This window comes from Hemiscyllium ocellatum, chromosome 2 (assembly GCF_020745735.1).
Source record: "Hemiscyllium ocellatum isolate sHemOce1 chromosome 2, sHemOce1.pat.X.cur, whole genome shotgun sequence".
NCBI classification, from domain to species: Eukaryota; Metazoa; Chordata; class Chondrichthyes; order Orectolobiformes; family Hemiscylliidae; genus Hemiscyllium; species Hemiscyllium ocellatum.
The window spans coordinates 65,818,499-65,832,396 of record NC_083402.1 but is presented as its reverse complement, the minus strand read 5'-3'; the positions used below and the strand labels follow the sequence as shown (position 1 = coordinate 65,832,396).

General features: G+C 44.3%; 1 protein-coding gene and 1 pseudogene across 2 annotated transcripts in view; one reads left to right on the top strand and one right to left on the bottom strand.

Annotated features, from left to right (window-relative positions):
- wdr36 (WD repeat domain 36) overlaps positions 1-2,471 on the bottom strand; it is a 96,012-nt gene extending 93,541 nt beyond the window's left edge. For both annotated transcript variants that reach the window (XM_060844414.1, XM_060844422.1), the window contains exon 1: positions 2,216-2,471. In XM_060844414.1, coding sequence (XP_060700397.1) covers positions 2,216-2,365 — 150 coding nt within the window. In that variant the 5' untranslated portion in view covers positions 2,366-2,471. The remainder of the gene's footprint in view (positions 1-2,215) is intronic.
- A 2,579-nt stretch (positions 2,472-5,050) lies between these two features.
- LOC132825861 (uncharacterized) lies at positions 5,051-11,499 on the top strand (annotated as a pseudogene).
- The last annotated feature ends 2,399 nt before the right edge of the window (positions 11,500-13,898 follow it).

Below are 13,898 nucleotides of genomic sequence, written 5' to 3'. Positions count from 1 at the left end.
TGCATCAGGACTTCTCAACTTCTGCCTATGGCTCTCTTCCATTGTTTCTAGCATCCTGCTGCTGGGCAGAGAATTCCAGGTCTGCCATTAGCACCACAAAGTTCTGAAATACTTCCAGCAAAGACTTTAAAAGTCCATCATCAAAATTCAATGGTAGGACAAAATCACATACAAGTTCCTTCTTTGTCATGAGTTCTGCAGTCTGGAGACCACCTTTGAGAAAATTCAAGTTCATAGTAACTTCTGTTCTACCAAAAGAGAATCCCACAGAATCTCCAAAAAGATCTTCCATGGGGAACTGTCTCAGGTCATCAAAGTACATTAAAAAAAGTAACGATGCCATGCTTAGTTAGTTTGATGGCTGGCTTGCAATGCAGAGTGATGCCAACAATATCAGTTCAATTCATGCACTTGCTGAGGTTACCAGAACAGACTCTCCTTCTCACCTCTCCTCTTAACTAGGGCATAGTGAGCCTCAGGTTAAACTATCGCCAGTTATCTCTGTCAAATTAGGGAGAATCCTTTTGATCTGGTAGGACTATGGCAGCTTTACCTTTTTGCAAGGACACCTTAAAAGGACTTGGAAACTTCACATTTCAGGCCATTTGTCTTAAGAAAACACTGCAACTGACTGACTCCTGAATGGGAGACAGTGAAACTTGGATCAGCATATGTCAAAGACCAGGTATGTCAATCTCTCAGTGGCAACATGTCCCCATAAAAATGACAACTGGAAAAGCTACCTCAAGCATCAACACAAATTGCCAGTTATGTGCAAGCCCATGCCAACTCTCCATCTGACTCTTCAGCCATGATGACCCCTGACCACAAAGAAAATGCTTGGACATCAAGTGTAAACTGTCATTTGGGCATGTATGTTTGAAAGCTATTAGTCAAACCCAAAAAAGTATGTACTCAGTGTATATTTGAAATCTGTTATTGACAGCTAGGCATAATTATGTTGTTGAAGAAACAACAAAGAGGATTCATGAGGGCAGAGGGATGTAATCGATATGGCCTTCAGCAAGGTTCCTCATGATACACTGGTTAACAAGGTTTGATCATACAAAATACAGGGAAAACTAACTATTTGGATACAGAACTGGCTCAAAGATAGAAGGCAGTGGTGGAGGGATGCTATTCAGACTGGAGGCCTGTGACAAGCAGTATGCAACAAGGATCGGTGCTGGGTGCCTTTTTGTCATTTATGTAAAAGATTTAGCTGTGACCGTAGGAGGTATGGTTAGTAAGTTTGCAGATGACACTAAAATTGGAGGTGCAGTGTACAGTGAAGGTACCTCAGGGTACAACAGGCTCTTGATCAGATGGGTCAATGAGCCATGGAGTGGCAGACGGAATTTGATTTAGATAAGTGTGAGATGCTGCACTTCAGAAAGGCAAAACAGGGCAGAACTTATACACTTGGTGATGAGGTCCTAGGGGGTGTTGCTAAACAAAGAGACCTTAAAGTGCAGGTTTATATTTCCTTTAAAGTGGAGTTGCAGGTACACAGGATAGTGAAGAGATTGTTTGGTGTACTTGCATTTATTGACCAGTATGTTGAATATGGGAGTTGGGAGGTTATGTTGTGGCTGTACAGGATATTGGTTGGGCCATTTTTGGAGTATTGCATGCAATTCTGGTCTTCCTTGTTAGGAAGGATGTTGTGAAACTTGAAAGGGTTCAGAAAAGATTTACAAGGATGTTGCCAGGTTTGGAGGGTTTGAGCTATAGAGAGAGGCTGAACAGGCAGGGGCTGTTCTCCCTGGAGCGTCGGAGGCTGAGGGGTGACCTTACAGAGGTTTATAAAATCATGAGGGGCATGGATAGGTTAAATTGGCAATGTCTTTTCCCTGACATGGGGGAATCCAAAACCAGAGGTTAGAGGTTTATGGTGAGAGGGGAGGAAATATATAAAAAGGACCCAAGGGGCAACTTTTTCACAGAGGGTGATGTGCGTATGGAATGAATCACCAGAGGAAGTGGTGCAGGCTAGTACGATTACAACATTTAAAAGGCACTTTGATGGGTATATGAAAAGGAAGGTTTTACACAGGTGTGGGCCAAGTGTTGGCATATCGGACCAGATTAGTTTAGCGTACCTTGTTGGCATGGCCGAATTGGACCCAAGGATCTATCTCTATGACTCTGAGTGAGTTTACTCATAGTGTATGTTTGAAAGGCATTATTAACTGCAGGGTGCGAGTTTACTCACGTTGTAAGTGTGAAAAGCAGCGCCCACGGCTGTGATCAGGTAAAACTCTCGGTGTCGCTGGTGGAAACGGACCACGTGCGGGACCTGGTTGCAGTAGAGCGCCAGGGCTCGGTATCCGCTGAAAATGTTGCTTCCTTTACTCCGCGACATCCTCCTCGCCGGTGGATGAACCTGAGAGTGAGACCCTCGTCGTTCTCAACAGCTCCGGTCCTCCGGTAACCGGCAATGCTCAACGGCTAACCGTCTGTGAGTGTGTCGCTGTACACCTTCCCCCGAACCCTCCGAGGCAGCAACACAGTTCCGCTGTGTGTTGTTTTTATTTCCCCTCTCACCCGCCTCATGGTCCGGCAAGTTCCCCCAGACCCGGAAAACAGAATCGCACAATTCACCTTATTCACACCAAATATTAAGTGCCATGCACCGGCACATACTAAATAAAAACTGATGACTACTGATCAAACTTTCAAGACATAACGCAATAGATTTGCACAAAATTTAAAAAAAACCCAAAAGAACAGCGGATGCTGGAAATCAGAAACAAAAACAGAAATTGCTGGAAAATTGAGCAGGTTTGCCGGCATCTGTTAAGAGAACAGTATTGAAGGTCTGAGAGCATCTGTGGAGGGGAATCAGAGTCCCGTGACTCTTAGTCAGGACTGTCCTCTTACATGAAAAGTTGTGAGCAAATCTAGAAAAACTGAGCAGATTTGCCAACATCTGGTAAGAGGACAGTACTGAAGAAGAGTCACTCGACCCTGATTTCTCCACGGATGCTGCCAGATCTTCATTCCTGTTCTCTTACCAGATTTTGGAAAATCCGCTCAGTTATTTCCAGATTTGCACACAATTTTTTCATGTACTCTATTTTAAATTCCACTTTTCAGGATTGTGACCAGTTAGGGGGCAGGTTTAAATTTTGTAAGAATTAACACATTGATAACCCTGAGGATTGACAGTATGTTGCCCAGTGTCACCAAAACCAAATAAACGTTGCAAATGCCAAACACAATTAATACAATATATAATAAAATCAAAACATCCAATGGCAGAAATAAACTGCATTTTGGGCAGTTTTTCTCAAGAGTAATCAGAATATATTGGAAGATCGTGTGATAGATGACTAAATAGTATTTGCTTCATCTAATTTTGTGGACTAGGCCCAATCACTTGAAGGGTTGAAGAAAAAAATTGTAAAGTTTGTTTCCCTTTTGCTTTTAGTTTTTTATTTCCTTTTCTAGTTGATTATAGATAATCTAATCATGATCTCCAGCAAGCAAGAAAGGGTAGGTTTGATAGTGATAGCGTCATAGAGAAGTACAGCATGGAAACTGACCCTTCAGTCCAACTTGACCATGCCAATCAGATAACCTAAACTAATCTAGTCCCATTTGTCAGCACTCTACCCATATCCCTCTGTGGGATATAGGTAAAATAGTGTTACTTTTGCAATTATAATTACTTATACAGGGTAAATGAACTGACACCAGTGTGTAATTGTTTCAACTAAGAGCTGAGTCAACAAGAATGCAAACTATGTGGAGGAAATACATAACTGTTTTTATATTAGCTAAAATTGTATGCAAGAATGAAACATGACTGCAAAACAATGGTAGATGTTACAGACAAATAGATAAGGTGCTGTGAGGATGTAGGTTAAGCCAGATATGTTTGAACAAGCAGTAGTTATAAGCATCTGTTACCCACTTTTACAGAAACACAGGAACAAACCCCAATTAAAAGGTCATAAGGATCAGTATGGTTGGGGAAAGCACAGATGGAGGGAGTAGATAATGGTGAAGAAAGGATATACCTAACAATGGGCCACAGCAGGATGTGGTCAAATGGCCTTGTGAGGACAGAAATAAGTATTTTGTCACAGACAAGGCCGGATAAGGCAAGAGATAAACAGGAGTAATGGGTGCTGCTCTTAGAGAAACGGAAGATGTAAACGGGGAGGAGCAACGGGATAAAAAAAGGAACCAAATTACATAAATATCGTGTATTAGTTGAATTCTCTGTGTGTGTGTGTCCCTGCCTTGGAGACAGTGGATATTGCACCCTCTTGCAAGGGTAAAATAAGTGACACTACTGATTCAGATCTTGTCTCAGACTGAAATTATTGAAGTGAGTGAGCTTTGTTTCTCACAATTGGGGCTCGTCCGGGATGTTCTTCCATCACCGGGGGGAGTGGCTGGCCCTGGACACTGGGAAGACACATCCCGTTCCCGATTGAGGAGTGGTCCCGTGTCCCAGTTTGGTCCGCTCCCTTGGGCGACTGGTACGAATCCCACAAGAGAGACATCTGAATCAGACAGTGAAAGGAGGTCGATAGAAAATACGGCAAAAAGGGGCCAGGCAACTCTGTGCACAGACCAGGGTAAGAAACCTGACTTTTAAGTACTACCTTGGTGGCCAGGATTGCATTTTAGTAGTTAATAAGGGACTAACGAAGGAACTCAATATGGGCTGTGCCGTGGGTAAGGAAAAAGCCTCCGGGAGAACAAAAGAAGAAAAAGGCAATGGAAATGGAGGAGGGGTCCCTTACAACATACCTCCAGAAAGTCCGTTGGGCAGGATGTTGTGGAATTGGAAAAATAATACTTGTACAAGGGAAAATGATGATTAAATATTGTTGCTTTGTATGGTCTAAGGAATCCATTCTTGGTCCCGCTGTCTTCTGGCCAAAGTACGGGTCGGACGAAGACTGGATTTGTAAATATCTGAATTTATAATTCAATGCAAAACAGCCTTACAGTCAGGAGGAATCAGATTATGCTTTAAGTCGGAAGGGCTAGTGGCGGAAGGGCTACTGAGGGTACACTTTGTAATTAAATCATGCCCCGACATCCAGAAAAATATTCAAAAGACAGAGGGCTGAAGCGAGGAGCACCCAGAGGTGTTGTTGTGGGAAGCTCAGAAAGTGTCTGTGAGGTATGGTGTGTGAGAGAGAGAGAGAACGAAAAGAGCTCTTTAGCTGGTAGAAAGTTTAACCCTTTGTGATTTGGTTTGAATGCACATTTGTTTGTTGATGATTGAATGTTTGCGCTTTATTCCCTGGAGCTTGAGTTCCAGGACTGTTTTGAATCTGATTTTTATTATGGAAACTTAACATATTTCTTTTAAGGTTAAGGATTCTATAGTGATTATGAAAAAAAAATGATAACTCCTGTTCTTTTTACAGGTCATGACTGCCTTACTATCAGTTTCTAACTAATCTCTTTTATCTTTACATAAAAGTGATTTATGGAGGACAGTTGAAGTTTCAGCTGCAAATGTGTTGCTGGTCAAAGCACAGCAGGTCAGGCAGCATCTCAGGAATAGAGAATTCGACGTTTCGAGCATAAGCCCTTCATCAGGAATAAGAGAGAGAGAGCCAAGCAGGCTAAGATAAAAGGTAGGGAGGAGGGACTAGGGGGAGGGGCGATGGAGGTGGGATAGGTGGAAGGAGGTCAAGGTGAGGGTGATAGGCCGGAGTGGGGTGGGGGCGGAGAGGTCAGGAAGAGGATTGCAGGTTAGGAGGGCGGTGCTGAGTTGAGGGAACCGACTGAGACAAGGTGGGGGGAGGGGAAATGAGGAAGCTGGAGAAATCTGAATTCATACCTTGTGGTTGGAGGGTTCCCAGGCGGAAGATGAGGCGCTCCTCCTCCAGCCGTCGTGTAGTTGTGTTCTGCCGGTGGAGGAGTCCAAGGACCTGCATGTCCTCGGTGGAGTGGGAGGGGGAGTTAAAGTGTTGAGCCACGGGGTGATTGGGTTGGTTGGTTCGGGCGGCCCGGAGGTGTTCTCTGAAGCGTTCCGCAAGTAAGCGGCCTGTCTCACCAATATAGAGGAGGCCACATCGGGTGCAGCGGATGCAATAGATGATGTGTGTGGAGGTACAGGTGAACTTGTGGCGGATATGGAAGGATCCCTTGGGGCCTTGGAGGGAAGTGAGTGTGGAGGTGTGGGCGCAAGTTTTACATTTCCTGCGGTTGCAGGGGAAGGTGCCGGGGGTGGAGGTGGGGTTGGTGGGGGGTGTGGATCTGACAAGGGAGTCACAAAGGGAGTGGTCCTTGCGGAACGCTGATAGGGGAGGGGAGGGAAATATATCCTTGGTGGTGGGGTCCGTTTGGAGGTGGCGGAAATGGCGGCGGATGATACGTTGTATGCGCAGGTTGGTGGGGTGGTAGGTGAGAACCAGTGGGGTTCTGTCTTGGTGGCGGTTGGAGGAGCGGGGCTCAAGGGCGGAGGAGCGGGAAGTGGAGGAGATGCGGTGGAGGGCATCGTCGATCACGTCTGGGGGGAATCTGCGGTCCTTGAAGAAGGAGGCCATCTGGGCTGTGCGGTGTTGGAATTGGTCCTCCTGGGAGCAGATGCGGCGGAGACGAAGGAATTGGGAATATGGGATGGCGTTTTTACAGGGGGCAGGGTGGGAGGAGGTGTAGTCCAGGTAGCTGTGGGAGTCAGTCGGTTTATAATAGATGTCTGTGTTGAGTGATCGACGATGCCCTCCACCGCATCTCCTCCACTTCCCGCTGTGATCGACGATGCCCTCCACCGCATCTCCTCCACTTCCCGCTCCTCCGCCCTTGAGCCCCGCTCCTCCAACCGCCACCAAGACAGAACCCCACTGGTTCTCACCTACCACCCCACCAACCTGCGCATACAACGTATCATCCGCCGCCATTTCCGTCACCTCCAAACGGACCCCACCACCAAGGATATATTTCCCTCCCCTCCCCTATCAGCGTTCCGCAAGGACCACTCCCTTCGTGACTCCCTTGTCAGATCCACACCCCCCACCAACCCCACCTCCACCCCCGGCACCTTCCCCTGCAACCGCAGGAAATGTAAAACTTGCGCCCACACCTCCACACTCACTTCCCTCCAAGGCCCCAAGGGATCCTTCCATATCTGCCACAAGTTCACCTGTACCTCCACACACATCATCTATTGCATCCGCTGCACCCGATGTGGCCTCCTCTATATTGGTGAGACAGGCCGCTTACTTGCGGAACGCTTCAGAGAACACCTCCGGGCCGCCCGAACCAACCAACCCAATCACCCCATGGCTCAACACTTTAACTCCCCCTCCCACTCCACCAAGGACATGCAGGTCCTTGGACTCCTCCACCGGCAGAACACAACTACACGACGGCTGGAGGAGGAGCGCCTCATCTTCCGCCTGGGAACCCTCCAACCACAAGGTATGAATTCAGATTTCTCCAGCTTCCTCATTTCCCCTCCCCCCACCTTGTCTCAGTCGGTTCCCTCAACTCAGCACCGCCCTCCTAACCTGCAATCCTCTTCCTGACCTCTCCGCCCCCACCCCACTCCGGCCTATCACCCTCACCTTGACCTCCTTCCACCTATCCCACCTCCATCGCCCCTCCCCCTAGTCCCTCCTCCCTACCTTTTATCTTAGCCTGCTTGGCTCTCTCTCTCTTATTCCTGATGAAGGGCTTATGCTCGAAACGTCGAATTCTCTATTCCTGAGATGCTGCCTGACCTGCTGTGCTTTGACCAGCAACACATTTGCAGCTGTGATCTCCAGCATCTGCAGACCTCATTTTTTAGTTGAAGTTTCAGTTCAACTTTAGATTGTAGTAAAAACAAAATCCTATGGTTAATATCTATGACCTTGGATTCGGCCATTGTTCATGCATTAGAAGTTTTTTTTTAACTTGAATAGACAAATTCTTTTAAGGCAGCTCCGATTATTTCACGACCTATAGAATTGTAATTGAGCAATGATTGGTCAGGACTACTTAAGAACACTAATTTTGGATTTAAATTAAGGGACTAAGACTGGGTAATTGTAGTGGATTTCAAAGTTGGGAACTGTATGCATTTTACATTTTAAATATTGAATACTGAATAAATGAATGTAAATATATAAATATATTTACAAGTTAGGAACAGGCTTTAAAGTTAGTCAAGCATAAATTGATGAATTGGTATTTGAAGTTATGGGGAGCAAGAAATATTGCATTTCTTTAAAAAAAATTCTCAAGGTCTAAATAAAACATTGGGTGATGAAGAACGGCCATTAGGTGGCCCTAAGGCTGTTCAGTTGGTTAAGTCGGATCAGCAATTGATCTGGCAATGTAACATGAGAAGTGGAAACCAAAGGCAAAAATAATGATTAAACCACGGTTGATGAGATAATAAAGAAAAGGACAAAACTAAAAGGAGAAAGAAACCAGAATGGTCAGAGAGGAGATGTTAAGGGGTGTGGTGGACAGGAACAAGGATTGAAGTGGAAATCCCCACAGGCGGGATGTTATTACTGTGAAAGGACGCGTCACTTTAAGAGAGAGTGTCCAGATTTGAAAAAGGAAGTAAAGAACAGTACCATTTATGAACCTTGATGAAAAATAGAGGTTTCAGGAGTTCCTGCCCCCGGGGCCCCACCAGGAACCCTTGATAAATTTAAATATAAAGGATTTTATAAAGAGGACTTGGTTTTCCTAGTCAATACAGGGGCAGCAAGGGCATCCTGAAAATTTAAGCCCAAGGTAGGGGGAACGAAAGAGTTAATTGGATTATGGTAACAGTTTTGTGATGAGAGGCACGAAGGATCAGTTTTGCACTCATAACAAAATACTGCCACCAAATTGGGACTGAAGTAACTGCAAATGGTGCTATGAAATCTGTTGGGGTTCTTAAAAATGAATGTGCTCGAGCAAAGCAATTACAGAAAAAGAATGAGAAAGCACAAGTGACTGGTCAACAAATAGAACTGCGCAATTACAGTCTTAAAAATGTTTTGGTCATTTGTTGCATTTCCATCCTGAATTACAGATAATGAATTTTATATTTATATAATATATAATTAATAATTAATATTTACAATAAATCGATTGTGCTAGCCAGAATCAATATTAAATGGCAGGATCCCTTCACGCAGTCTCAGTGACCTGTCATATTGATTCATGGTTAATTTAAAACATGACTGCATTAATTCATTGTTAATTAAAGAATGGAAAGCTACATTACTGGCTGATGAGGTAACGAAGAAGCGGTGGCTTATTCCCTAATACCTACTGTCCCAGGTCCTTGGGAAGTTCCTATCTCTGGCCACTGCCAATCCCAGAAACTAAAGATTTGTTCTTAAAGAAGTATATACTGGGCTTGTCCTCCTCTTTGTCTTTCCTCAGGAAACAGGCTTTATTGGCACAGACTCCACCCCTTGAATTCGCTGTTCATCCGATTCGACCAGGAGATTGCGTCTTAGTAAAATCACGGACAGGGGACTAAATTGCAACCGGACTGGGAAGGGTCGTATCAGGCTCTTCTGACTACCGAAACTGCAATAAGGACGGCGGAGAAAAGCTGGACTCACTACACTCGGATCAAAGGGCCAGTGGAATCTTCAGTAAAGGAAGAAGTCTGGACAGTCGAATCAACGCAAGAACCACTGAAACTCAGGCTAAAGAGACTTTGATCTCTTTGACTTTGTATAATCACTGTATTGATTATACGGTGGCGACGCGAGCATGGGATTATATCTGTAGGATTGTATATTAAGTCTTTTTGTGCTTCAGCATGATTTTTAGAATACTGAGAATGCTTAGAGTTATGAGAGCCCTCTTAGTATTGTGATTTTGTCAAATATCATTTTCATATGTATTATTAATGGTTCCTGAGTCTGATAATCCACAAGTAATAGACGTTGATGCATACAGCTTAGTAAATTGTGGGGATGTAGATAATCAGAGACAGTACCGCAGCTCAGAGATACATCTTAAGTCCTATGGGGATGGCCTTGGGGATGATACTTGGTATAATGGTCTCATCACAGTACGCTGGGCCCCCTTCCGACCAGCTTGTGATTGTCCCGATAAAAAGTGTACCTAACAATAAAGAAAATATATCTAATGATAAAGAAAACCACATGGCACGAAGCAATTCTTGGGGGGGGGCACCTATGAGATACAATTAGATTAAACATTTGGGATATAAATAAAAGCAAATGGGAAGGATTTCTCAGGCTGTTGTTTTTGAATTAGCGTAGGACAGGGAAAATGGGTAGAACTACTGGATAATAAGGTACAAACCTTTCACCCCTCCCGATGACCCTAATGTAGTAAAAATTATAGAGGTAAATGATTTGAAACAGACCATCGAAATAGAAACTGGGTACGGGGATGCAAATGCCTGGGTTGAATGGGTGAAGTACAATGTAAAAAGTCTGAACAAGAGCAATTGCTAGGCATGTGCCTCCGGTAGGCCAGTGGCCCAGGTGGTTCCCTTTCCGCTCGGGTGGAAGCGAGACAGGAAGGGCATGAAATGTATGATAGCCCTGTACCAGGATGAGACTGCATGGAATGATAGGAATTGTACCTCCCTATCTCTGATGTTCCCTCCCTTGGAGAAGAAAGATTTAAAAGCTCCCCTCCCCCCCCAACTTTTTCAGCCGCAGTTGGAAATCACATGTCGTGTGTGCGTAGACGAGATACAAATAGATCTAGAGATTTGGGTGAGCTGAAATTGTGTACAGAGATTAAGAATGTCACCGAAACAGACAAGGGAGGGAACTACTCAGCACTAAAGGTTCCCCGAGCGGACCTGTGGTGGTACTGTGGAGGCAAAATATTGAGACCCACCCTACCTCCAGATTGGAGAGGGATATGTGCAACTGTACAATGGGCAATTCTATTTACCCTGGTATTTGAGAAGGAAAAGATAGTAGAGAAAAAGGGAAGGGGTAAGAGATAACTGTTAGACACTTCTTTCGATGGCAGGATTTATCTAGACTCTATCGGAGTCCCTAGCGGGGGTTCCCTGATGAGTTCAAGGTTCACAACGAGATTGCAGCAGGCTCTGAGTCAGCTCTCTTCTGGTGGGTAACAATTAATAAAAATGTAAATTGGATAAATTGCATTTTCTATAATCAACAGTGATCTATAAATTATATAAGAGGTGCAGTTAAAGGAATATCAAAACAGCTTGATGCGACAAGTAGGATGGCATGGGAGAACAGAATGGCCATTGATATAATTTTGGCAGAAAAAGGGTGTGTGTATGTGATGTCAGGAAGAAGCTGTTGTACCTTGATTCCTAATAACACTGTGCCTGATGGTTCAATTACTCAGGCCTTAAAGGGATTGACTACCTTAGCAGAGGAACTGGCTGAGAATTCAGGAGTATACACATCTCTCACGGGATGGCTTGAATTATGGTTTGGAAAATGGAAGGGGGTGGTGGTTTCCATCCTTACTTCTCTGATAATAGTAGTCGGGGTATTGGTGACCATTGGCTGTTGTATCATACCCTGTATACGAGAGCTCACCCAAAGACTGATTGAGACAGCCTTAATTAAACAGATGCCCCTAAAAGGGAATCAGGCAGAGGAACTTTATCGACTAAATATTGAGGGGATGAGTGAGACCAAGATGGATGAAATCTCTGGAATGATGCTTGTGAATTTTGGGGGCGATGCTTAAAAGAAAAATGCAGATGGTAACAAATGGTAATTAAAGAAAAAGGGGAAATTGTGGGATATAGGTAAAATAGTGTTACTTCTGCAATTATAATTACTTATGCAAGGTAAATGAACTCACACCAGTGTGTAATTGTTTCAACTAAGAGCTGAGTCAACAAGAATGCAAACTATGTGGAGGAAATACATAATTGTTTTTGTATTAGCTAAAATTATATGCAAGAATGAAACATGACTGCAAAACAATGGTAGATGTTACAGACATATAGATAAGATGCTGTGAGGATGTAGGTTAAGCCAGATATGCTTGCACAAGCAGTAGTTATAAGCATCTGTTTCCCACTTTTACAGAAACACAGGAACAAACCCCAATTAAAAGGTCATAAGGATCAGTATGGTTGGGCAAAGCACAGATGGAGGGAGTAGGTAATAGTGAAGAAAGAGGTAAAAACAATGACTGCAGATGCTGGAAACCAGATTCTGGATCAGTGGTGCTGGAAGAGCACAGCAGTTCAGGCAGCATCCAATGAGCAGCGAAATCGACATTTCGGGCAAAAGCCCTTCATCAGGAATAAAGGAGGGTTTTTGCCTGAAACGTCGATTTCGCTGCTCGTTGGATGCTGCCTGAACTGCTGTGCTCTTCCAGCACCACTGATCCAGAAAATGGTGAAGAAAGGATATACCTAACAATGGGCCACAGCGGGATGTAGTCAAATGACCTTGTGAGGACAGAAATAAGTATTTTGTCACAGACAAGGCCGGATAAGGCAAGCGATAAACAGGAGTAATGGCTGCTGCTCTTAGAGAAACGGAAGATGTAAACAGGGAGGAGCAACGGGATAAAAAAAAGGAACCAAATTACATAAATATCGTGTATTAGTTGAATTCAGTGTGTGTGTGTGTCCCTGCCTTGGAGACAGTGGACATCGCACCCTCTTGCAAGGGTAAAATAAGTGACACTACTGATTCAGATCTTTTCTCAGACTGAAATTATTGAAGTGAGTGAGCTTTGTTTCTCACACCTCTAAACCCTTCCTATTCATATACTCATCCAGATGCATTTTAAATGCTGTAATTGTACCAGCCTCCACCACTTCCTCTGGCAGCTCATTCCATACATGCATTATCCTCTGCGTGAAAATATTGCCTCTTAGGTTGCTTTTATCTCTTTCTCCTCTCACCCTAAACCTGTGCCCTCACGTTCTGGACTCCCCCACCATAGAGAAAAGACTTTGTCTATTTATCCAATCCATGCACCTCATGATTTTATAAACCTCCATAAGATCACCTTTCAGTCTCTGACGCTCCAGGGAAAACTGCCCCAGCCTATTCAGCTTCTCTCTATAGCTTAAATCCTCCAACACTGTCACTTCCTTGTAATTCTTTTCTGGACACTTTCAAGTTTCCCAACGTCCTTCTGTCGTACAAGAATTTAAAATATTTGACTTGCATTATGTTTTCTTAGATTGATACAAATATATGGGGAAATGTGGTTATGTCAGTGCATAAATAAACCTACAGTGATGCCCTAGTGATAGATTCAAATCCTGGTGGTAGACACCTGGATGAAAAGCTATCTTGTGTACTAATGTCCATTGGAGAAAGAAATTCGCCATTTGTGCCTGGTCTCCACTCATAGCTGCCTCTTGAAATAACCCACCAAATCATAAATAAAAGAATGAAGCCACACAGAACTAGGTACTGGAAATGACAAGGGCAAATGCAGCTCTGTTGACCCCGTAAAGTCCTTCTTGCCAACACCAAACAGCCTTGAGTGAAAATTGAGTGAGGCCATCCTGGTTGAATAATACGATACAACCAATGTTCCAAATATCACCATCTCTGGGTACATCTTGTGCCACAAGAGGTCATGGTGCTGTGTCAGAAAAATGTTTTGGTTGCTATTTTGACAACAATTCAAATTTAAACAGGGTTGGAACTAGAAGTGTCTGTTGCAGTAATAGTATTACCCTCCCTAGCCATACATTAAATACCCTGGTAGGGTAATCACCCCAACAGGTAGTGTAATCACCCCAACATTCCCTCCCTTGGCCTCTATTGAGACCACACCAACCCATGTCGTAGGAGGCGACCGGGGTCTGGCGTGGCGGCGGACGTAACCAAAAACGTCCCTCAATGTCCTCTGAGCACGGTATCCTAACCAGAGCCACCGGTTCTAGGGAGACAGTCGTGGTGGGGTGGAGGGTGCCATAGGGAACGCGACGCTACACAACTAACAAATAGATAATCAAACACAGAGCA